This window comes from Terrapene carolina, unplaced genomic scaffold, assembly GCF_002925995.2.
Source record: "Terrapene carolina triunguis isolate 2854851 unplaced genomic scaffold, T_m_triunguis-2.0 Scaffold53, whole genome shotgun sequence".
Lineage (NCBI taxonomy): Eukaryota > Metazoa > Chordata > Testudines > Emydidae > Terrapene > Terrapene triunguis.
In genome coordinates, this window is record NW_020664404.1 from 18,185,043 (window position 1) to 18,211,520 (window position 26,478).

General features: G+C 39.9%; 1 protein-coding gene across 2 annotated transcripts in view; it reads right to left on the bottom strand.

Moving 5' to 3' along the window:
* DROSHA (drosha ribonuclease III) overlaps nt 1–26,478 on the bottom strand; it is a 106,156-nt gene that overhangs the window by 36,780 nt on the left and 42,898 nt on the right. For both annotated transcript variants that reach the window (XM_024203775.3, XM_024203783.3), the window contains exons 14-22: nt 26,323–26,447; nt 24,588–24,687; nt 17,951–18,058; nt 13,791–13,898; nt 11,255–11,393; nt 10,054–10,114; nt 6,742–6,801; nt 3,603–3,702; nt 401–503 (exon numbers count right to left, since the gene is read on the bottom strand). In XM_024203775.3, coding sequence (XP_024059543.2) covers nt 401–503; nt 3,603–3,702; nt 6,742–6,801; nt 10,054–10,114; nt 11,255–11,393; nt 13,791–13,898; nt 17,951–18,058; nt 24,588–24,687; nt 26,323–26,447 — 904 coding nt within the window. The remainder of the gene's footprint in view (nt 1–400; nt 504–3,602; nt 3,703–6,741; nt 6,802–10,053; nt 10,115–11,254; nt 11,394–13,790; nt 13,899–17,950; nt 18,059–24,587; nt 24,688–26,322; nt 26,448–26,478) is intronic.

Consider the following 26,478-nt stretch of genomic DNA (forward strand, 5'->3'; position numbering starts at 1 on the left):
CCAGTCTCTGACTCCAGCCTGTCTCTGACCCTGACTCTTGCCTCCTGAGTCCAGCCTGCTACTCCCTCTGATCTCCAGTCTCCGACCCCGGTCTCACTCTTCCTTACAATCCAGCTCTTGCGTTTCCTCCAACTCCTTATCAGTGACTACTGTCCCTGGTGTGCAGACCTCTGCCCAGCTGCGACCGCTAGGCAAGACTGCCTGTGCCCTGGTCCCTTCTAAGAAGAGGTGGAGTTGTAAGGCTCCAGGACTATATATGTAAGTCAAAAAACGTCAATATTTCATTAAGAAGGTTACAAACCAATGTTTTTCATAGTTCTACTGCATACAAAATAATATTATGGACAATATATGTAACATGCACACATACATACATACATACAGAGTGCACATACTTTACCTATTAAAGCTTCAAAACAGTTGGCCATCGCATGACGTAGATCCGATTCCCTACAAAGGTCAGGTCCATGAGCATAAAGCATAAACCGATCCAGTTCCAACTTCTACAAATACCAACACAATATGTGAAAAGGACAGTCGAAACTGTTGACCATTTGTACTATAAAAATACAAGCATTCAGGTTGTCAATCGTACAGCATTTCGGGGCCTTATTAGTTCATATATGTTATTGTGGAACAACTCGCTTTGAGAAAATTGAAAAGCAGTCCTCCAGCTAACAATGGTGTATAATTAGTCCTCAAATATAAAACTAGACTACTCTATTGTAGCTTACTATGTAAACAATTAGAGTTTGATATTGAACTCCTGACATAACTATCCAGGGTGAAGAAAAATAGTAAAACCAAGGGCGGAAAGAAAGCCATAGGGAGCAATGGTAGTACTGACCTCTGTGGATGAGTTTGGTGGGGGAAAAGAGGTAAGAATGAACCTAATCCTGTCTCATGGTTGAATGATGCCACAGTAGTATAATATCAATGTTTTTCCCTGAAGAAGTAGGGGAATTAAAGATGGGGAGAAAGATTTCACCAAAGGGAAGAGGAATAAAGTTAGAGAGAAGTAACATCGGTGGCCAGAATCCAATAAAAATCCATCTCCTGCCTGAAGCAGGCCTACCGCAGCAACACGTGGCAGTAGCAAATGCCTCTTGTCTGTGGAACAGTTAATCCACAGGGCCACATGGCTTTCTTTTTTTTTTCTTTTTTTCCAAATGTACCCTATTCACATCAGTCTGTTTGCTAATCTATAGGACTGCTTGCCTATAGATACAGGTACTGTGTCCCATGTATTATGTGATATATGATCATTCTGATATGGAAATGCCCATAAGAATTATTAGGTTTCCTTTTACATAGTTATCTTTTTGACACAAAGCCATTAAAGGAATTTTTGAAGAAGAGAGATTTGTGCATTTTGCAAAATGTGTACTAGAATAGGTTTTCCCCAAACTGGTGTAAGATTCCATAGACCAATTTCTCATTAATTTTCAACTGTGTCCCCCTAGAGTGCATTTAATAGGTGAGGCTGGAAAACTGAAACAGTTTAGAGATCTATGGTCTGAAATGAATTTCAATTTAAAAAACAGTGTTGAATTTTCAATAGATAAAACCTATTTGCCATACAACAAAAAAGATATCACTTATATTACACTACACTTTGTACACTGAGGCAAGCTACTCTGAAGAATCAACATCAAAATAAAATGTTGTGGTTTACATTGAATTTAAGCTTCTTGAAGGTTATTTTCTGCTTTTAGTGTCAACTCCAATTTTTCCAGCTTAATACTTTTTTGAATAAATTAATAATTTCAGATTTGATCAAGGTAGGTTGCCGATATCTTTTCTAAAACTAGATTATAAAGTAATATGAGCGCAACAGAAATTGGTAGTTTGAATCCCAAAACAAACAATTTGGATGCACCAATACCTAGAATAAAATAGGGACTTTGAGAAAAACCTACAGGAAAAACCAACAGCCAAGCAAAGCAAACCTATCTGTGGCAAATCAAAAGTGTCCCACTTTGAGCTACAGCAATGGTGGAAGGAGACTCCTAAAAGGAAAACCCAGGTGCTGTGTATCTGTGTAGATACAGACTATAAGAGAAGATGGGCCAGCTCAGCCAGAAGAAATATTCACACATATTGGATCCTCAGAGAAATCCACAGAGGGCTAGAGCAAACCACAATACAGAAGAGTCCACCTCATATTATTCAACCATGACCCTTCCAGATAATTACAGACCAACATTTACCAGAGATCTTACTTATCTTCTTTGAACTGAAGAAAATTGAAGCAGTGTGATGTTGTAGAGGGATATTTAAACAAAGGGGCGGGGGGAGAGAAGGGATGATGGAAACAAAGCATCCCCCAGAAAATCAGGTAAATTTATATTTAATAAATAAAATATATTTACATTATAAAACTTGCTGTAAGATACATAAGCAACTTTCTCAAAAGAGGCCATAAATGTGATAACATATTTAGAACATGGATATTTTTAAGAACACATGTACCTGTTTCACACAGGATTTTAAATGATAAAGCATTTTAAAGTGGTACTTTAACAACAACATATTTATAAATGGAGCTTTGATTGAAAGGCTTTTCTGTAATCTGTACTGTCTTGCTCACTGCATACTTAAAGAAGCCCTTTGGAAGAAAATTCCTGGGTTCATTCCTTGCCCCTCCATTCCTGATAGGAAATGAAGAGAACAAGGACAGGAAGTTAAATGCATAATCTTTGACAATAATTCTGGACTGGATAATACATTTTTAAATTATTGGCTATGGAGAAAGAAGACTAAAAAGGGAATTTTGAAACCATAGGCAATATATTTAGAATATAAATTTTGGCTGGTGTAATCTTGGTAAGTCTTTGGCCTGCTATATTGTTGTTGTTGCAGGAGGGAGGGTGTTTCTTTGAAATCAAATGTAGTAAGATTTTTACTGTTAACAAAACCAAATTTGAACAACCAAACCATCATGAAAATGGATTTAATCGGGTTTCTGTAGCATATTCCAATCTTACTATCACGGAGAAAATTTTAAAAAACCCAAACACACATCACTCACAAAATCTAATAAAAAGCTAAACTTCATAGAATTTCTTATATTTTTTCATAGTTTGATCTTATTTATCACAAAAAGCCCTTCTAATATTATTCTTTGCCAGAAGGCAGTAAGCCTAAACAGTGAATATCCAGGCTGGGAAATAATCAAAGGGGTTTTTCTCACCTTTCTCCCTCTATGCTTTCTTGCTACATATGCTGTATTATAGGTTCTTCTACAACTATCAAATTTGCTCTTCAATTATCCATTCACTACCAACATTCACTAGCTCCAGTGCAACAAACGGTTAAATATATGGAGGCCTTAATGACAGAAGCCCTAGAAGTCCATATATTAGCAGAAGGAGTCACTCCTCCTGAATGCCCCCTCCATATACCTCCCTCCCCTTGTCAGATTCCAAATGTGACTTCCTCAAAGTTTACCTTCAAAACTAATGACAGAGCTAGTGACCAAACTCAAATCCAAAACATATAGTAAAGATACTGATAGGTGGACAGACCAGTAACTAACCCACCCACTGCCAGACATCATAGCTACATAATTCCAATAAAGAGATAAAAATGCCTGTACATACCTTGGCCAACATAGCAAGATGCTGGTTCTGAACAATGGCAGTGCGATATGTAGCTAACCCCCCTTCCTCTAGGCTTGGAAACAGGTAGTACAAATGGACACTGCAAGGAAAAAATTCAAATAGACTCAACACTGATACATTTGCTATTACAGTCTATACCAGTTACCTGCTGCTCTGTGGGATGCTGACACCTCAATATGTTCTTTAATGGGTGACACAGTTCCCTCCCCACCACAGCTATAGTAAAAACTTGTTTTTAAACAGTATTGTGTAGGATTAGTCAGTCATGTGTTGATGGCCCATCAAAGAGAATCGACTCTCCCAGTGGACCCCTCTCGAAAACTCCTGAGAGAGCACATACAAGATGGGGGCTGTCTAACCCCCGTGACACAGCGAGGATCTTTCCAGCACCTGGAAGAGAGTATAAAATGAGGGGCAATGACATCACCACTTCGCCTCCCTCATCTCAACACCTAGAAACAAGAACATTTGCAAGACAAAGGGAAGCATCCTTGAACTGGGAAGAAGGGATGGTCCTAACTAGGCTTTCTAGTTAGTATGAATTATGAACTAAATTCTGCCTGGAACATCCAGTATGGTGAGGAAAAACTGCTTGATTCAAATCTTGCTTAGTCTGATAAAGTTTAGGATTTAGACTGTGATTTTATCTTTTATTTCTTATATAACCAACTCTGACCTCTATGCCAAACATTTATAATCACTTAAAATCTATCTTTCTGTAGTTAAGAAACTTATTTTAATGTTTTTTACCAGTTTGTCTAAGGTGCTTGAGGAATCTACTCAGATTACAAAGGCTGGGGCATGTCCACTACACTTTGAAGGAGTGGCAAGCTAACTAATGAGCTTACACTGATCAAGAAGATCTTGAGCGGTGTAGGATGGTACATTTCTGGGGTACAAAGCTGGGGCTGGGGGGATTTGCTGGTGTCTCCCTGTGTATAGTTTACGAGTGACTGTGCGAGCCTGCAAGTAACTTTGGGTGTGCCTTCAAAGGCTAATGGCTATGTGGGAGCGAAGCTTGAAGGAGCTGCTTGTCACTAGCAGAGCAGTGTGAGAGGTACCCTGATACAGAGACTAAAAAGGGGACACAGCAGTCTCACCGTCCAGGTTGTACGCTGGAGGCTGTCACATAAGGTGCCTAAAATCACTAGTCAGTTTTAAAAATCTGGGCCTCAATTTAACAAAAGGTTAACAGTGAGGTATCATAAGGTTCCACACAGTGATGTTTCACATATTCATCAGTGATCTGGAAAAGAGTGCAAAGAGCAAGATGGAAAAAATTGCAGATGACAAGAAATTATTTAAGTTAGTCAACAATAAAAACTGCTTAAGTGTTTTCCTCAACTGGGGCAAAAGTTAGGTGAATGGGCCATACGATTGCTGAGATACTGACAAATGCAAGGTATCACATATTGGGAGGAATGATCTGAACTACTTGTTGTTGAGTTCTCGTAATTATGTCAAATTAAAAAAAAATGTAAAAATGTAAAAAAAGGATAAAGGTTTATATAGATAATGAAAACTGTCAATTACTTTAGAGAGGGTATTCTGGGGTACTGGAACACAGACACAGACACAAGTATGCAATATATCGCCGGAGAGGAAGAGGGATTATTTCAGATCCCCTTCTAAAACATTTCTTTATTAGAGAATGATAATAAACTATACATCTAGAAGTTGCATATTTTAATGCACTACAGCAATAGCGTTTATGAGTGTGGTGTGGATCTCTCAGAAATGTCATTGTCGTTTCAGAGGTTTAACACTGAAAATGAAGGATCTGTCTCCAAAGTGGGGTAATGTGCTTTATGGGAGTGTGATTTCTAACGCATGCTCACATGTTGGACATTAATTGGCCTATAGACCCTGCTAATGCACACTAAAGGTTCTCTAGTGCACTTTAACACAGTACTATTTCAAACAGCACTACGTCATAGCGCTAATGTGCAAAACAATAATACTCCTTAGAAATCACAACCCCATAAAGTGTGATACCCCATTGTATAGACAAGCCCAAAATGTACACTGAAATTTACATATAAATCCAAATATACAGGTTTGTAAGTCTCAGAGGATTGTTTACTATTAAACAGTAGTTTTTAAGCAGTAATACTAGGATTTGTGTTCTATCACCAAAAAAATTTGCCTCCTCTCTCCTTCTAGAAAAGGCCACAGATTTTTAAAGTAAAGAAATAGATATTGACAGACACGTGGCCCATAATCCAGAGTAGCTGTTGGGTATCGGAGGATGGTTACAAAAGTGCAATTTTGTTATCCATAATACCATGAGCTTTTTTAAAAGCCTCCCTTTAAGCACACTGACTACTTCCCTCTTAAAAATGGACTGACAAGGGCTCTGGAAAAGGATTTAAAATCTTTCACATTGAATGCTGATATTGCTGTTTGTCATAAATGACACTTTTCACCAAGCTAGCTGCCACTTGCACTAGGCTCAGAAAGTCCAGTTTGAGTATTTTTGTAATTTCCCAGTATTTACTACTTTCAGAAGACTCGGTTTAGCAAAATGGGGTGTGATTTTTGATGAACTGTGAATTTTGTTTTGTGTTATTATTTTCTAATGGTTTGTACATGAATGTAAATATATTCTTGAAAGACAAGATGCAAGCTGTGCCCCTAAGGACTGAGGTTTAGAGAATAATCCCCCTAAAAAATTCTACACATTCAATATTGCTTGTAAACACCACTCTCGAGATTAGAGGGGAAGAGATCAAGGGAAGGCACGGAAACAAAATGACACATTTAAAAATAATCTCTCTCCTTTTTATAAATTGGTTATAAGCTCTAAAGTATTTGGCCCAAGACAAGTTGATCTCCTACAGTCATGAGCAACTTCAAATAGCATTTGACAGGACAGAGACACTAGCCTTTCATCTTGTAATCTTACTCTTCACAGCGTCAGCATTGTAAGAGGCTTGAAAAGAAGTATACGCAGATGTGCGGCTCTTACAATCATTGCAAGGATACAGGACAGCAAATACACAGACTATCAAAACTTACACATTTGAAAGCGTAATACAGTTGAATGTTAAGGAAAAAATATATGAAATTTGATGAATAAGACACAATACAGAACTTTGTAGAAAAATTCCACACTTACCTAGTTAAAAATTCCACCACAGCATCTCCCAAAAATTCTAAACGTTCATTGTGGTTAATCCTGCAAAAGTGTTTTGAAATTTATTGTCAGTAACCCCAGTGAATTGTAGTTATTTGTACAGTATAGTTTAAGTTTGTTGGTGATCAGGAAGGGAAATGATCCTGCTGCTTTCCTATTTTGATCCTTTCCTCTAGGATATATAACAACGAACATGTGGGTTATCAAACTCAGAACTGCTACCACAGGTCTTTGAATCTTCATAGATTATTTATCAGCATTTAACAGAGAGAAAGGAAGCAGAATTTCTGACTAGCAGCGTGTAATGGCATGCTGAGATCAGGCTGTTTGTGCTTTGCCATGGACACCAGGTGATTTAAAATAAATCACCAACCTTAGCTCTGTGCGCTGCTGGGGAGATGTCTATAAAAACAGAAACACCTCCTGGACCTGATGACTCTACAATGGATTTGTTGGTGCATCTCCAACTACATGGCAGTCTGTATGTACTTTTATTTTTCACAGTCCCTTTAATGTCAAAGACAAGTGTCCTCTGACCTATTTTCTGAGATTTCCTTCAGGCTCTTAGAAGGACTTACTAGAATGGAAGAAGATACCTTCAAAGACTCTATCAAACTAATAAGAGCTATGTTCCCTCTCTTTTCCTCTCTTGCTCTCATTTTTTTTATTGCTTCTATGAGTGCTCTATCTTTTCTTTTTGTTTCCCCAAGCCCTCCCCCATTAACAGATGTATTAATAGGTAAGGGACAGAAAGCTAGGCAATACCAGCTGAGTAAGATAGGGACCTAGTCTCAGTACAGTATCTCAAGCTGCTGCAAATAACTTATGCATGCTTAACTTTAAGCATGTGGAGTAGCCCCATTGATTTCGTAGGTCATGTCTGCAGAATCGAGGCCTAAGATACTGGTGGTTTCTTTCCAGAGGCCCCTTTTCAAGTGTCTGACAGTTTTTATTGCAATTTGCTCTTCCTCAAATTATTAAATCACTCATCTAACTTTTTAAAAAGCAGAACTTTGGTAGGGGTTCAAGCACCAAGTGCTATTTAAAAGCAAAGTGTTAGTTATACTATAACTTCTCTTTGTAGAGGCATAATGGCAAACAGAGCTGAGAAGTATGGATTTTCCAGTCCATTCAGCTGAGATAGGATAATTACTGAGTGATTTCCCTTTGGGAGAAGGAGTTAATTTTTGATGGCTATTAGACCTATTCTAGCAAATATTATTTTATAATTGGGAGTACAATAGTGTAAATACACCAGAACTCAAAGAACAATCTAAAGAGACTAGATTGAATCTTTAGGCTCAGCCCTGTGTTTGGGGACAGAGTGTAGCAGCACCATCCCATGGGGAGCGTCACTCAGAATCACAATTCCTCCTCTGCTGCTCTCACCTTGCCCCAAAACGGGATGGGGATTGGAATAATTTACAATAACCTTTTTAGGGTTGAATAGCGTATTGCTCCAGCATCACCTCATCCACTTGTTCGCAGGTGTTCCTGCTTCTTCCACCCACACCCAGAGCTGTACTCTGGGAGAGTCCTACATGGCTGTGAATGGAGGTAGAATCACAGAAACAGAGGGTTGGAAGGGAACTCGAGAGGTCATCAAGTTCAGCCCCTACACTGAGGCAGGACTAAGTATATCTAGACCATCCTTGATAGGTTCTTATCCAATCTGTTCTTAAAAACCTCTAATGATGGCGATCCCACAACCTTCCTATTCCAGACCCTACCTACTCTTATAGTTGGATTTTTTTTTCTAATATCTAACCTTAACCTCCCTTGCTGCAGATTATGCCCATTGCTCCTTGGCCTGCCTTTAGTGGACAAGGAGAACAATTGAATATCATTTTCTTTTTTAACAGCCTTGAACATATTTGCAGACTGTTATTGGTCCCGCCTCAGTCTTCATTTCTCACGACTAAACATGCCCAGTTTGTTTTACTTTTCCTCATAGGTCAGGTTTTCTAAACCTTTTATCATTTTTGTTGTTCTCCTCTGGATTCTCTCTAATTTGTCCACATCTTTCCTAATGTGCAGTGCCCAGAATTGGACCGCACTGAGTAGAGTGGGACAATTACCTCCCATGTCTTACTTATGACACTCCTGTTAACACATCCCGGAGTGATATTAGCCTTCTTAGCAACTGCATCACATTGTTGACTTGTATTCAAATTTGTGATCCCCCAGATCTATTTCAACAGTACCACCACATAGACATTTATTCTCCATTTTGTAGCTGTGGATTTAAGTTTTAAGTTTTCCTTCCCAAATTCAGTACTTTGCACTTGTCTTTTTTGAATCATGTTGATTTCAGACCAATTTTCTAATTCTCTAATAGGTAGGATGACCCAAGTCTCTCTTACTCGCTTTGCTTAGCCCCGCAGGACCAGGGCAACTAGAACTGATTACAAAGCATGTCCTAAATGCAAATTTTAAGCAATACAAATGTAATTCATTTGCACAGAATTCTTAGTGACTTAGTTAATTATATTTGTAATTATAATTATTATAATTGGTTATTAAGTTAAACAATTAATTTTGTAGTAAACATATTGTTCTATGTTATTATATATATTCATTTATATTGGGCCAAATTCTGTGTCACTCATGCTCATTTTGAGTGATACCTTACTTTATCAGTAGCCTTGTTGATTTCAATAGGACTATTCATGGAGTAAGATACTACTCACTATGAGTAAGGGTAGCACAGAATCTAGTTCCTGATCATTTTTTTAAGTACAGTGGAAAGTTTGTGCTATGCACATGCAGTAAAATAAATGTAGCATTTCGTTGTTCACCATTTGAGCTATCCGAACAGAAGTATTAATGATTCTTTAAGTTTTGTGGACTGAAGCAGATTTTCTTTAGGGGCTCTCGTAAATGTCTTGTTCACTAGATGCATTACAGAGCTGGTGTTTGGTTTTCTGTGCCTTTGCAAAAGGATGTTTTTGGCAAATGGTGGCTTTGCAAGCTCAGAGTAACACCCTTTTTAAAGACTTTTTCTATTCACCACTCTTGCTGTTCCTCTTTTTCGAAAAAGCCACTTGATTTTATTAAAAAAACAGAAACAATATTTTTGGAGTGATTTTCCTTTCCTTGCACATGCATATAAATAAGTATGTGTACACTAACAACAGTTAGAAATCATCTGGCTGTTTTGTTACAAAGGTTTTTAAGAAACTAGAGTTGAATTTTCATTTTTAGTTAACCTTCTAGGTCCAAGAAAAAGACTGATCAGCACATATTAGCATATAACTAAAATGCTGGAAGCAAAGTATTAGCTGCTTTCTTTACCTGGAAGGAGTCGGATCATCTTGCCCAAGGCGGGACATAATATTTATCAAGGTGTTTATTCCTGTAAAAATAAACAATACTAAACAGTTATTAAAAATCACCACCAATTTCATTGAAGTAATTTCTTCAAACGTCACTTTGTATTTACCATGCAAAACTCTCACTCTGCATTTAAAAAACCATACAAACAAAAAATGCTATTGGGTCAATCAGAAAGCAGAAACACCACAGATCCAGAGTTAAATTACAGCAAGACATTTTTATTCAGGTATAATCCTTATAGGGACTAATGGCTAGCTAATGGCTGCCCATTCATGGAGCCAGATATAAAGTCACAGAAAGGCCAGGCTCCAAATGAGATAGACCCCCACCTCAAACATTGTATGAACAACAGACAATTTGTATTACTGCAGTTGCCTGTAATTAAGGGAGAAAGAAGCTGTGCAGCAGACCCCACACATTCAACAGCTGCACTGCTTCCATGTTTCAGCAAGGATTTCATAGCAGTGTTACAAAGAGGTCTCATTAATGAGACTTCACAGTTTTTATAAAATATACTTCAGTCGACTTATTGCATTATGAAAATATCAATAGATACACTTGTCAAAAATAAAACAAAGTATATTCTGTGATGTATTATCCTTGCTTATTTTGTCAGCTACTTGTTTGCTAATCTGTAAAATCCAATCATTCAGAATAGATCTCCCGGTCATTTATTATTATTATTTTTTAATTATTTGTATTACCATGTGCTCAAGCATTAGAAACTTCCACTAAAATTCTCTCCTAGAGGTAATCTTCACTGCTGTGTTAGCTCAAGGTATAATCCTTGAGTGTTGCCCCTAATCTGACTCCCATGCACACACAAAACTCTCTAGCTCTAGGTAAGTGGTGCTTTAAACTCAAGATAGCTGGCCCTCAGTGGCAGGGAGAGATGTGTGTGTGTACACTCGAGTGTTATTGAAGCTCCAGCTAGTAGTGAAGTGTGGATTTAGCTACTTTGTACTGCTGACACAATCACTCACTGTGACCACCGTCACTCCAGCTAGGCTAACTTCATTCACAGAGTTAACTTGAGCAAACGCTGCAGTGCAGACAAGCCCTCAGGAGAATATAGGTTGAACAAGCATCAATTAGGTGGCAGTTCTTCTTGGAGGCTAAGGATGGTGAGAGAGAAAACAATAATGGTGTAATTGCATACCCTTTTTCCTCATGTGCATGTGATGGACTTTTCGGTCTCCATACTTGGGCTGTCGAATCCCACAGTTGGACAAGGAATTTCTTGCGTGGTCCGGATTCATTCCGAAGTTTAGGTGATGGCTTGGATGAGTCATGGCAAGCTAGAAAGCAGCATGTGCAAGTCAAAAAACTGGGTTAATTTTTGCAAACGCTAAGAGCAATGTTAGATTGGTAGCTGCTAACAACAGCTATTTCTCAGTTTGAAGACATGCTATGATGTGCTGTTGGCAATTAGTAACTGTGGTTCAAGCAATTAAAATGTAGGATGTACGACTTCAGATATGTCACGAAACACATCATTTATGCCTGATCACCACTTAAACTAATTAACTTTCAAAAGCTTTTTAAAGAAATAAATTCGTTTTTGAAAGAAAAGAAAATCTGAATTGTCAATTTGCCCTAAAATGTTTTGCTTGCTAACTTGGCTGAACTATGTTAAACAATATGAAGATTTGCTTAGTACAGAAAACATGAAATCTAATACTATTACTACATGAATGTATCTATATACCGCAATACCACCTCAAGCATTTGTAACTCAATACAAATATGTAAAGTATCAATAAGGAGAGCCTTGTCTTTTTTTGGCAAAAGAGAGATGATTGAATTTTTGCTCACCAAAGGCCAGACTCTGCTACTCTTGCTCACAATGAATAGCCTTTTACTCTCATTGCCTTTGCTGGGACCCTTTTCAGAGCAACATATTAGTGAAGGTGAATAGGAGTGGCAGACTTGAGCTCTATATTTAGTTTGTACTGTAAGCACTACCAGGAACTTGCATCTTTGCTGCTATCACTTTATAAAGGGCAGCAGAAATGGGAGGTGTCAGCAGCAATTAATACAGCGAAGACAAAGACTTAGGCCCCAATCCTGCATATGAGAATTGTTAGCAGCCCCATTGCATTAAAATGGGACTACTTATATGCAGAAAGTTATTCAGGAAATATTTGTAGGATTGGGGCCTTCAATGCTAAATGAAAAGCTTCTAAACAGCTCCTTTGCCCTCTTCATTCAAACAAAGCTTATTTTAACTATTGTCAGACCGAATTGTTATTCAACTTACAGCATTTCCCCCCAAATCCTTGTTAAATACCTAATTAGTACTAACTACAGTTTGCCAAACCTATCCCTCTAAAACACTTACTCCTCTAAAATAGAACACACTAAAACTTATCAGAATGGTTAAAACAAAAACACACGAAACCCACCCCCCCAGCCTCTCTTCTCTGTCAGGTCTTTAAATGCATACTGTATGATGAAACATACATCATCACTGGGAGATTACATATTTGTATATTTGGCATCCTATGCACAGTTATTTAAATGGTGAAATATAAATCTCACTAGGGACTCTCTCTCCTGGAACAAATTCTTAGCTATTCAATAAACATGCATAAGGATCAAGCCTAGATAAAGTGCCTCTGTGCATTTAGTGTGATTTATGTTGGTGCACCTTGTCTTATGCTTTCCCTCATTATTGATAACTTATTTGCTTTTTGCTTCAAGTGTTCTATCATGGCAGTTAGTAGGTTTTTATGGCTGGATTTTCTTTTATATACTCTTTAACTCTAAAACCCAGGAAATTCAAAAAAACCTATGCTCATAATTAAGCATAGAACCCATCCCCTCTATTCTCAAACTAATCTGGTTTGTACAAGGAGTACAAAGCATTTGAGAATGTTTTTATTAATAATTCTTGATTCATTATATGTAAAAAAACAAAAACAAAAACAAAGTGAAGCACCTAAATTTTAGCAATTAAATTTGAAATTATATATAAAATACACTTTTTGCACTAAAATAGGTTGATAACACAGATCTACTTACTTATTTTTGCCCTTTCATTTAGATCTGCAATAGACAGTTTTTTGCTGAGAGAGGCCCAGTGTGCAAAAATGCACTTGCACAACTGATTGATCATGCAACACGGATGTATTAAAACCCCAAAAGAAACACAACTTCTCTCTTTCACTTTGTAACAGTGAACAACAAACACCTGTAGGTCTGAAGAGACATCTGTCTGTTCATAGCTTTGAACACAAAGGATTCTTTATGAAATAATAAACTACAAATAGTACAAGGCAAAATTTACAGACACATCTGCAGTATGACACTGGTTTTTCAGAACTCGGCAAGTAAAGGAATGCACTAAATAATAAAAATATAATCTTGCATTCGTATATAATGCTTTTCATCCTGCAGGATTCCATGATTTACAAACCACAAGCAGTGGAAACCTGATTTTACAGATTCTCACAGGACACCTGGAACCTTTTTAAGATCAGAGGTGCAAATAATCAGGTGCTTCCCAATATCAGCAATACACCTCATTTCTCCAGTTAGTGGGTTCAGCAGGATTTACACACATAAGCCTACCTATCTTGGGGACGATGGTCATGCATGCAGCTCTCCTCCCCTTGCTCCACAGAAGCAGAGCTTCAGTCCTCCAGAACTCAAATGGCAAATTAGTATGTAATTTGTCTTTTGGCATTTCTTACCTGTAGCAAGCATCGGTCTTGAAAAGTGTAGCCTATCAACTTGTCCAAATGCATCAGACATTGATGGTAGCGAATATGGTGGGTGAGAACAGGAAGCATCATTGCATGCTAGGAAAATAATTGCAATGAGGAAAACTATTCATTTACAAAACACAGAGAACCCAACTGAGTAACCATCAAACACACAAAGAAGTTTAGCTTGTTATGACATGAATTTTACTTTGTTTTGATTTACATGAGAAATAAACTAAAAATAATAATGACCTTACGCCCTTCAATGAATATAACTCGTCTTCTATTGAAGTACTTTGTTGGGTGGAAAGATTCTTCTGTTGCATATTGCTGAATATATCAAGGCGTATCAAGGTAAAGTCAAGTAGTGGCAAAACGTTACATGGCCATCTGGCACTTGCTACAATATGCAGACTTTGATTAGTACAAAAAAAAAAAAAAAAAAAGACACAAGGCCAGGTTAGGCCTCTGACATAATTTTAAAGTATAATATTTCATAAACCACCAAGATGAGGAAAAGTCATTTTATACCACTTGACACCTGGGATAATAGGGTCACAAGGGCATCCGGTTTTTGATTAACCCCTCATTTCTGGCCCACCCCTGACCTCCCGCACCACAACCCCCTACCCCAGCCTGTTGAAAGTGAGTGAGGGTGGGGGAGAGCGAGCAACGGAAGGATGGGTGATGGAGTGAGCAGGGGCAGGGCCTCGGGGAAGGGGCAAGGGTGTTCGGTTTTGTGTGATAAGAAAGTTGGCAATCCTATGGGATAACCAGCTTTTTACAAGTTACTAAGCACTTGTTTCAAGATGGCAGTTAGGAAAATTATGCAGTATAAAGTTACATTCTCATTGCCATCTTGCTTTCACTAACTTCCTCACAAGAATTCAGTGGCCAATGTTTTCAAACATTATCAAGGACTGAACTAGCAGTTCCTGAGATACTGAATGCTAGAAAGAGTTGGAAAGGCAGTTACAAAGTTGCTATTTGGCCATCTAGCAAAAACGCTCTGGGTAATATTTTCAAAACTGAAATGGGAGTTAGGTGTCCAAATCCCAGTGGCTTTCAATAAGAGTAGGATTCCTAAGTGCACTTTGAAAATCTCCCCCTTTATACACTTGTCTAAGCATTGGTTCTAGACCAGAGATCTGGGGAAAATAATTGATAACTGAACAAATAGCACAGTTTACCCTATTCTATTATGCCAACAGTAAAGTTCTTATGGAAGAATAAGAAATATAAGATTTATAGTGGCTAAATCATAATATGTAATTTAAAATCATACTTTATATATGCATGTGAAATAATGAATGCTTTTACAATATGCAATATAAAATTATAATTCCTATTGTAATTAGCAAAATCAAGTTTAAGTATTCATAGAAACAAGACTTATTTGAAGATGAAATCTGAAAATTATCCATGTATCACTTCACAATGAATGCAAAGCGTATGATTAAAGGGGAATGTATGGGAGAAAATTAGTTAAGCATGTATAACAGATCATGTAATTTATGGGGTTGAGTGTCTTTGTGGATTTTGGTATGTTGGTGAAACTGAGCTCTGTCATAGAGTAAGAACTGGTGAACATAACAGTGCTATGAGATTATAAGGATTACCTTTTGTTGAAAAGAGCATAAGATTGCATTTGAGGGGTTTTTTTTTTTTAAGAAATGTGGGTTAACATTGCAGATGTGATGACTGGTAAGAACTATATTACTAGGAAGTGAAAACACTGTTGCTGAATAGAATTAGATTTAAGTGAATTTCTCATATTTAAATTAAAATCCAATACTGTTAGTAGTTTCTCTCATAACAATCTCGGGGGAGGGGGACGACCCCCAACTATATGTTCTATAACTGTGCATCTTGTGCATCTTCATTCTTGACCACTTCATCAAAAATAAATCATCTCAAGGACCAGTGATGCATGCCCACCAGTTCACTATTTCTCTGCATTTTCTGTCCACTGTAGTAGCCTTCTGGGCACCCAGAATGATTACATCGGGGAATTAGTGCACAGACCACAGTTTTAATACTATTTGTATACTGCAAGCAGTATGTTTGGCCCAGTTTGTAGTACTGATTTATCAACATTTTAGATTTTTATTTAGAAGTTCAACTAGTAAGGAATTGGTCTATTTCAGACAATAAACATGAGGTACACAGAATGTCTTTATTTAGACTCTTGTAATTATATTGACAAAGTGTTGTTTTCCTGACACCAAATATGTGATTAATTTGATTAATATCTGTCAGATAGGATTATGGCTATTTAACATTCCCAATTCTTTTTAGGGGAACACTTCCCAACCCCTCCTTCCCATAAAAAACAAACTTAAAAACTGCATTAGGCAAATTAATGGATACTGAAGAAATATGGTCTCTTCTGGAACTATAGCATTATAGGCAGGAGAGTCATTACACCATTTGATTAAAACTATTTTGGCTAGAAGAATAATTCTTTGTAAGTAATAATTTAATAGCAGCAAAGAAGATGTGCCCTCCACCTGCCCAATAATTTTGAATTACTTCACACAAAACAGAGCCATTTTAATCAGAGCACTTCACTCCTTCTCTCCCTATTTGCAAGTGCTTCATTTTGGAAAATGCCAAGACTGGTATTATACTTTGTGCAACAGAGTGATTTAAAATTATTAGAGTACTTCAATGTTTATAAAATTTTTTGATCTTTTAAACTACAGAGCTTTTAAGAATTAAAGCAAACCAATAATTTTAAATCGCTCTGCATTAAATCTGCCTGCAGAATTGATTTACATTCATTTAGTTTTTACTCTAATCTGGCAAAAAGCATATCTGAAAATCAGCAACCGCAATCTTTCATTTTAAAGATGCATAGTTTAGTCTCCTTATGACCTCTCAAAGAAATCCAAACAATTGACTAGTCTAATTTATTGTTTTAGATGTACAAAACAATATGTGAAATTATGTTTCATACTCATTGCTCTTTGGTGATTTGCTGTCCTTCAACAATTAAAGAAAACAAGAATGTCTAATAAGACATTATAAGATAAATTGTAAAAAAATTTACTAAAGAGATAAACAAATCAGTTTCTAAACTTTCAAATTAAGAAATATATGCACAGTTTGTCTTAAAGTGTAGCAACAAATATATTAGATAACAAAAGTTAGAATAAACTCACAAATTCCTATAAATATGGCATGGTACACTGCGCTGGTATCCTGTTTCAGACCTTATAAACAGTACTGGCATCAAAAAGAAGTCTTAGATGGAAGAGAAATTATTTTTGACAGGGTTTGGGATTTAAATATTCATCCTCCATCAAGACTGCTCCTTACGCTTTGCCAGGAAGAGATAAGTTGAGACGATATGGGTTCAATACAATCATAGGATTCTTAACTATACATTTGTCACACTGTATGCAATGTCTGATTAGCATTATACAATGCTAGGTTAACATTAATTAAACCTGGAAACACTGAGCCTTGAATTAGCATCTTTGAAACAAAGTTCACTGGATTTATTTGTGTGTGTTGGATTATTAGCCTTTGTGTCAGTATTCATGGACTCTGTCACGTCCCTTGCTCTGGGATAGAACTCTTTTTTTTTTTTTTTTTTTTTTTTTAAATTTTTTTCTTTTGGGCACTTTTTTTTTTTTTTTTTTCCCAATCTAAAAGTTAAAAGAAGTTGTGGTTTGTGTGTTTTTCCACTTTAATATACAACAGAGTTTAAATTCTCCTTGAAGATATGATTAAAAAAAAAAAAAAAAGGTTTTATAAAAAAGGCCAATTTACTGACCAACAAGCCCTGAAAACTCAAAGTTAGTCTCTTCGGTCTTTTTTACACTGGGGTTTTATCCTGGTTACAGTCATTGTCAGGCACCAGGGTAGCTGTACAACTGCTATAAGCCACAAAACTGCTATAAGCACAGATTACTCTTGTTTCATTCAGGGGTAAGTGCCACCTGTACAAATAGCACTGTCTATACCAGTGCAACAATACCAGTGACGGTTCACTATAATGTAACAGGGGCAACCCCTGTGTAGCTAAGGCCTTAACATTGCAAAATTAGGAGACGTTAATCTGCTGTCTATTAACTAACAAAAGAAACTGATTTCAGGAGGGATCTCTAATAAAAATTCTCTAAATTATCTCTAATAATCACCTGGCAGACATCAGAACGAATACCGGTTTTCCAGAATCCTTGGCTGCTTAACTCCACTGTCACTTCTCGTCTCATTGTGTTTTTCTGCCTGATTTTCTGTAGCGCTTCCTAGAAAGGGAGGGAATGGTGCAACTGTGAGAAACTTTCTACAACAAAGCAATATGAAACCAAATGTGGGCATGAAAAACAGACATTAGGGTGTTAGGATTGTGTATTTGAGAATGGGTTTTATTTATTTATTTATTTGTAAAGCACACTTTCAGAGAGCAATTTTTAAACCTAAATCTTGTAATTATCTCCACCCACCCCTTGGTAATGATGTAAGTTGGGGTGGCCTGGATGCCCACAAGTATGACAAAGGGCTACATGTGGCTCAGTCTCCTTATCCTGATAAGCTGCAGGATGAGGACAAAGCTGACCAATCACAGGTTTTTGCTGAAGATGAAATGAACAAAGCCATTCCTATGCATCTATTGAGTGATATACAAGTATAAGCAAATGCCATTTCTCTCTGGAATTCCTGACATCTGATATTCCATCACAAGGCTTGGGTGAGAAACAACCAACCCTTCATTCATGCGGGTAAGAGACAGACCTTTATTATCTAGCCCCAGTCACCTTATAACGGATCTGGGTTAAACGTCAATACCTCTCCTATGGAACAAGGGGTCAGTATCCACTGATACCAGAGGCTCCTACTATGAAATCTACCCTCTTTATTCCAACCATTAAAACTGCACTGCCTTGACCTTGAGAAGTTGGTCTTCTGCAGGCAGTTTATTTCTGTTTCTGAAAAACGGCAAGGGGACCTACAGCCTTGGATAGGAGTCCCTTTTATTTTTTGTATAAATCAGAAGAAATAAATAGAATAAATAATCCAGTATGTTTTAGGGTCTCTTAGTCTGAATGTAGGTCCTGATACTGTAAATGTCCCCATGAGTATGTCGACTCCCACACATATCATGTGACAATGGGAAACAGTCACTGCATATTTTCTTCTAATTGAGAACAAGGAACTTTACTGGAATAAAGGACTAAAGATAAAAGTGACATCTCTCCTCTCTCTATGCTTCACTGCAGGGCCCCTGCTGAGAACTTCCCCCTCCCTGCTGCCTGCTTCAGTTTTAAGGAAACTATACATAGCTCTTTAGGGCACAGACAGTCTCTTTGTTTTGAGTTTGTACAGGGTCTAGCACAGAGGTGGGCAAACTATGGCCTGTGGGTCACATCCGGTCTGTGGGACCCTCATGCCCGGCCCCTGAGTTCCTGGCCCAGGAGGCTAGCCCACAGCCCCTCCCCCGCTGTTCCCCCTTCCGCGCAGCCTCAGCTCACTGCGCCACTGGCAGCGCAATGCTCTGGGCGGCGGGTCTGTGAGCTCCTGGGGCAGCGCAGCTACAGAGCCCGGCCTGACCTGGTGCTCTGTGCTACGCGGTGGCGTGGCTGGCTCCAGCCGGGCGGCACAGCTGTAGCGCTGCCAGCCACCGGTGACCCAGGCAGCGCAGAAAGGGGGCAGGGGGGGCTGGATAGAGGGCAGGGGAGTTCGGGGTGGTGGTCAGGGGGCGGGGGTGTGGATAGGGGGCGGGGCGGTCAGAGGGCAGGGAACAGGGTGGTTGAATGGGGGCAGGGATCCTGGGGGAGCAGTCAGGAAGGGGGGGGTTGGATGGGGGGATGGAGGACAGTCAAGGGCAGGGGTTCTGGGGGCGGTCAGGGAGAAGGGGTGGTTGGATGGGGCAGGGGTCCCAGGGGGGCAGTCAGGAATGAGAGGAGGGGTTGGATGGGGTGACAGGGGGCAGTCAGGGGACAGGGAGCGTGTGTGTGTGTGTGTGTGTGTGTGTGTGTGTGTGTGTGTGTGTGTGGATGGGGCAGGAGTCCCGGGGGGGCCGTCAGGGAACGGGGGGGTTGGATGGGGCAGGAGTCCGGGCTGGGGGTGGGGGGGGGGGCGTCAGGGGGCGAGAAGCAGGTGGGGTCAGGCCATGCCTGGCTGTTTGAGGAGGCACAGCCTCCCCTAACTGGCCCTCCATACAATTTCCGAAACCCGATGTGGACCTCAGGCCAAAAAGTTTGCCCGCCCCTGGTCTAGCACAAAGGGTTCCTTCTGGTCCATGACTGAAGCTCCTAGACACCATCTCAATACAAATAATGACCTAGCATCCCGTAATCACACTGAAATTAATGGCATAATGAGCAGGTGTGTATGAGGCCCTGTTCCTTTAGGCCCAAATCCAAATGCCAATGGGCTGTGGACAGAGGCCATAAATTGTACACTCTTTAGGGGTAGGCTCTATAAGGTCTTCTAGGCTTTTATACAGTACCATGCATATCATTGCATCATCAGTGCCCAATTCTGAATACATTTTTTCTTTTCTTTTTTTTAAATTCACATGCCAATTACAGCAGCCCGCCAGCTCCTACTAAATTACCGATGAGGTCCTCAGTGTCACAAAGTGGGAGCACACTACCGCAAAGTTTCTGCCTAAGAACTGTTTTCAATACATCTTCCTTATGACAGACAATTACTTTAGGAAACCATCATCCTGGATGATACAATCTAGAAACAAAGGTCTACACACTACAAGAAGTGATAAATGTCAAAGGAGCACTTCATTTTTGCAGAAAAAATGCAATCACCCCCACGCCCTCTCTGCTACTGTTTTAAGAATAACTCATCCATTATTCCCTAATGAGAGACTTTTTTAATAAAAAGTTCTAGCCTTCCATTTGTTCTCCCCTGCAGTGATGAAAGCTACAGTAAAGATAAAAGTCATCTATTTCAGTGGGAAAAGCATTCCTCCTTAAAATTATGACATAGATAACTTTTAACACTGTGGTACTTCCCATTTACAAGGAAAGAAGCTGAGGTTTGGGGGCTTATTTAACACTATTATAAATAAAATGTTAATTAAGCCCCGTGTTCACGCGACAGTATGCTATGCTTTGCACTAATGATAAAATCTGGTGCACTGTCAAATATACTGAAGACCATCTATTGCAGCAGCAGCTTCAGTCGTTAGAGAAAAAGCAAACTGGTGATGCTGTCGGTCTAAGACTCCTTGATTAATCCAGTCACACTTCACTTTATACACACATGTAAGCTACATGATTATAGACAGTCACACACAAACATACAGCTGCATGCCTACACACAAGCACAGATATCCCCTTCCAGCTGCTACCTAGAATATACACTGGACCTCTGAGTATAAATTCTGAGTACCCCTTTGCAATAACATTCAAATTCCACACACCCATGCTTACACAAGACTCTTGCAAGTAAGGGGGAGGAAGAATTGAGCTACTGGAGGAGAGGAAGGTGATCAGGAACAGTCAACGTGGATTCACCAAGGACAAGTCATGCCTGACCAAACTGATTGCCTTCTATGATGAGATAACTGGCACTGTGGATATGGGGAAAACGGTGGATGTGATATATCTTGACTTTAGCAAAGCTTTTGATATGGTCTCCCACAGTATTCCTGCCAGCAAGTTAAAGAAGTATGGATTGGATGAATGGACTATAAGGTAGATAGAAATCTGGCTAGATTGTCGGGCTCAATGAGTAGCGATCAACGGCTCGATGTCTAGCTGGCAGCCGGTATCAAGCCGAGTGCTCCAGGGGTCAGTCCTGGGGCCGGTTTTGTTCAACATATTTATTAATGATCTGGATGATGGGATGGATTGCACCCTCAGTAAGTTCGCAGATGACACTAAGCTGGGGGGAGAGGTAGATACACTCGAGGGTATGGATAGGGTCCAGAGTGACCTAGACAAATTAGAGGATTGGGCTCAAAGAAATCTGATGAGGTTCAACAAGGAAAAGTGCAGAGTCCTGCACTTATGAAGGAAGAATCCCATGCACCACTACAGCCTGGGGACTGACTGGCTAAGCAGCAGTTCTGCAGAAAAGTGACCTGGGGATTACAGTGGACGAGAAGCTGGATATGAGTCAGCAGTGTGCCCTTGTTGCCAAGAAGGCCAATGGCATATTGGGCTGTATTCGTGGGAGCATTGCCAGCATATCGACGGAAATGATTATTCCCCTCTACTCAGCACTGGTGAGGCCAGACCTGGAGTACTGCATCCAGTTTTAGTTCCTCCACTACAGAAGGGATGTGGACAAATTGGAGAGAGTCCAGTGGAGGGCAACAAAAATGATTAGGGGGCTGGGGCACATGACTTACGAGAAGAGGCTGAGGGAACTGGGGTTATTTAGTCTACAGAAGAGAAGAATGAGGGGAGATTTGATAGCAGCCTTCAACTACCTGAAGGGGGGTTCCAAAGAGGATGGAGCTCGGCTGTTCTCAGTGGTGGCAGATGACCGAACAAGGAGCAATGGTCTCAAGTTGCAGTGGGGGAGGTCTAGGTTGGATATTAGGAAACACTATTTCACTACGAGGGTGGTGAAGCACTGGAATGGGTTACCTAGCGAAGTGGTGGAATCTCCATCCTTAGAGGTTTTTAAGGCCCAGCTTGACAAAGCTCTGGCTGGGATGATTTAGTGGGTGTTGGTCCTGCTTTGAGCAGGGGATTGGATTAGATAACCTCCTGAAATCTCTTCCAACCCCAATATTCTATGATTCTGTAAGGCAACACTGAGTACAGGGCTTTGTGACAAAATGGAAAAGTTGCTTCATCAAGTTTCATATACTAAACAAGTTCCTTCCTCCTTGATATAAATATGCAAGTAAAGTGTGCCATTAAGAGTATCTGGAATACATGCAAAGAAACAACTTTCAAGTTCTAGTCCAAGATTTAAAGAGGTGGGTGCTTCAAAGCAGGCTTCTTAGTCCATAATGAGGTGGCTTGAATTTTTGAAATGCTAAGGCCTGGTCTACACTAACCCCCCAAGTCGAACTAAGGTACGCAACTTCAGCTACGTGAATAACGTAGCTGAAGTCGACATACCTTAGTTCGAACTTACCGCGGTTCAGACGCGGTCCACACGCGGCAGGCAGGCTCCCCGTCGACTCCGCGGTACTCCTCTCGCCGAGCTGGAGTACCGCAGTCGACGGCGAGCACTTCCTGGTTCGACTTATCGCGTCCAGACCAGACGCGATAAGTCGAACCCAGAACTTCGATCCCCAGCCGCCGAACTAGCGGCTGGGTGTAGACCAGCCCTAAGTGTAACACCGACAGACCCCGATCGTTGGCGGGCAGGATCGAACCTGGGACTCTGGAGCTAAATGCATGAGTCTCTACTGTGTGAGCTAAAAGCCACATGGCTCTTAGCTAAGGCTGTAGAGCAGATTCATTAATCTCTCTCTCAAAGTGGTCTCGGTGCTAGTAGATGGGGACAGAGCACCACACCCAGGAGGTGTGTGGGTTACATAAGCAGGGCCGGCTCTAACATTTTTGCTGCCCCAAGCAAAACAAAAAAAAAGAGTGCTGCCAAAACAACCCCCCCCCCGCCCCCCCCCACGCCGCCGAAACACAAATAACCCACCCCCCCGAGTGCCGCCTGGCCGAAACAAAAACAACAACAACAAAAAAACCCGAGCGCCCCCCGCCACCCCAAGATTGGCCGCCCCTTACAAGGTGCCGCCCCAGGCACGTGCTTGGTCGGCTGGTGCCTGGAGCCAGCCCTGTACATAAGCATTCAGTATTTCCCACTGAAGTCAATGGAAGCTGCTGAGTAGTCAACATTTTGGGGGGGGGGGGGAAACAACCAAACTTTGCAAGCACCATGTTTCTCATGAAGACTCTGACTATGCAAAAATTAAAGTTTTTACCTACAACTGTTTTGGAGTTATTTTGCCAGAAAAAAAATACCACAACCCGACAACTAAGGTTTGTTTTTGTTTTTTAAAAATCGGTCCACCTTCCCATCACTGCCTCACCCATAAGGAGAACCGGAGTACTTGTGGCACCTTAGAGACTAAGGCCTGGTGCACACTATCCCCCCACTTCAAACTAAGGTACGCAAATTGAATTCGAAGTAGCTTAGTTCGAACTTACCGCGGGTCCAGACGCGGAAGGCAGGCTCCCCCGTCGATGCCGCGTACTCCTCTCGCCGAGCTGGAGTACCGGCGTCGACGGCGAGCACTTCCGGGATCGATCCCAGAAGATTGATTGCTTACGGCCGGACCAGGAAGTAAGTGTAGACCTGCCCTAACAAATTTATTTGAGCATAAGCTTTCGTGGGCTACAGCCCACTTCATCGGATGCATAGAATGGAGCATATAGTAAGGAGATATATATACACATACAGAGAACATAAAATGTGGGAGTTGTCCTACCAACTCTAAGAGGCAAAGGGAACTCACTTGAATTTTCCAATGAAACTCAACTTTGGACCAAGTGTAAATCATGGAAATTTAAGATTATGAGCAGCTGAAAAGAGTAGCCTAGAATGGAAAGCCTTTCTCAACATTAAGCATTGCATTTGCTAATGACTAATCCTGTAAGAAGCTCAACATCTTATGGCAGTATCTGTAACTGGGTAAAATGTAGTGCAGGAAAATGTCTCTCCATTAGGAGACAAAGAACAAAAGGTAACATCAATTCAACATGCGGAAAAGAAAATCATTTGTGAGGATGACAATAAGAAGATATTATTTTCCTTTTCTCTATAGAAATGCAGTAACACAGCCCCACCCCTTTCTGTGCTCAATCACTGACTATGGGTGAAGGTCCAGCATACCTCTCTCTGGGATAATTTCTGTTTATCAGCCTGTTTGACTTTGGGACTGTTAGCCAGCAGATGGCGGAGCTTCACATAGCTCTTCCATAGCTTTTGGTACCTGCAGGAAAAAACAGAATAAAAAATGCATCTAGGTCACATACTAGAAGTACACAACATGAGTGCCTCATCGGTTCATAAGATCAAACAATTAGCTCTCACTAACAAAGTGCAAAGAATCCCTACTACTTCACTCTAAAAAAGGTATCTCTGATGGGTCACATTTCAGTGGAGGGTATTGTGTAGGGTGACCAGATGTCCCGATTTTTGGGTCTTTTTCTTATATAGGCTCCTATTACCCCCCACCCCCCACCCCCTGTCCCGATTTTTCACATTTGCTGTCTGGTCATCCTAGTATTGTGTGGCCTTGAGTCAAAGCCTTTTTCTAACTCATGTGAATGACTCCTCTTCTTGATATGAGGTCCATATGTCACTTATAGCAAGACTAAATGCAGCCCTTATATTGTGCACACACAAAAAAAAATGTTTCAGTCAAAGCAGAAGGTAAAACTGCCCAATTTATGCACAGTATTTTTTTTTTAAATCATAGCAGAAGCAGACTCTCAACACAAAATCAAATTCTTTTAAAATGAAGCAAAGGAGGGATCAAAGTATTTGCTTTAGTGATCTATTTTCTTCTATGTTTTGTCTGCACAAATAGCACTAGTTTAGAGTGGTGGTTTAGTGTGAAGATTCCATATTACTGACGCTCCATCAAATGGAGCAGCAGCTATTTTACTGTTTCAGAATCCTCATAACTCCAGCACACACACCATCCCATTCCTTGCTTACTAGAGTCTGTTCATAGCTATTTCACTCCATCATTCTCCAGTGCATTTCCTCGGCCCTAGAGACTCCAGCGTCTGCTTGGTCTATAAAACAAATTGGAAACTGGAAATCTACAGGCTACTTCTACACTATTTTCTTTTCATTTCAGTAAAGGATTCCAGCACCAGAACAATTTTCAAAACAGATAATACATTTATCTGTCCAAAAAGAAAAATTAAATGACAAAAACAAATCATCCTGCCAAGTAAAACAAACCAACAAACCGAACATCCCAACCAGATTTTTTTTTACCCCGAAAAAGGAGAGGCAGAGACTCCTTGAAGTCCACTAGGGACTTTGCTATTGCTACCGATTTTTCATGGAAGGCACTCACATACTACAGAATGAGCAGCAGAATAAGAAAAATAATAATAATAAAAAAGATTGATTTATAGTTCTTTTCACTTAGTTATATCAAAAACTTGGACAAGAAAAAAAACACACCAAATGGAACTTTTCTGAATACCTTAGTATTAGGTATTTCACACACAACATGAGATTTGTGAAGTCAACTTAGGCTCTGTCTATACTCCGAGCTAGGGGTATGATTGCCCTGCTCACGCACACATACTCACACTAGCTCTCATCGAGCTATAGCACAAGTATAAAGAGCAGTGGAGCTGAGGTAGCCCGGGTAACAGCAGCAGAGGCATGGCTGATCCGGGACAAGGACATAGCCACCGGTTTTGTAACATTTCTACCAAGTGCATAATTTTATTATTGCATGAATTTGATGTGCTCGTTTTGAAAATCTAAAATTGATAAAGGAATATATACAGAACAGAATTAGACTTCAGAAGAGGAAAAAACAGCTACATTTCAGATTCTCTAGTTTAAAAAAACATAAGCTTTAAGGAAAATTTCTTACTGAGGGTCTCCAGCATAACTGAGTTGAGCAGGCCGTATCCCGAAGTGAACAATAATGGGAAAAGTAATCACATCAGGGTTGAACTGCTCACGGTCCAATTGATCAATACGAACTGAACTGGGTTTCTAGGAAGAAAATCAATACAGTTTATCTAAT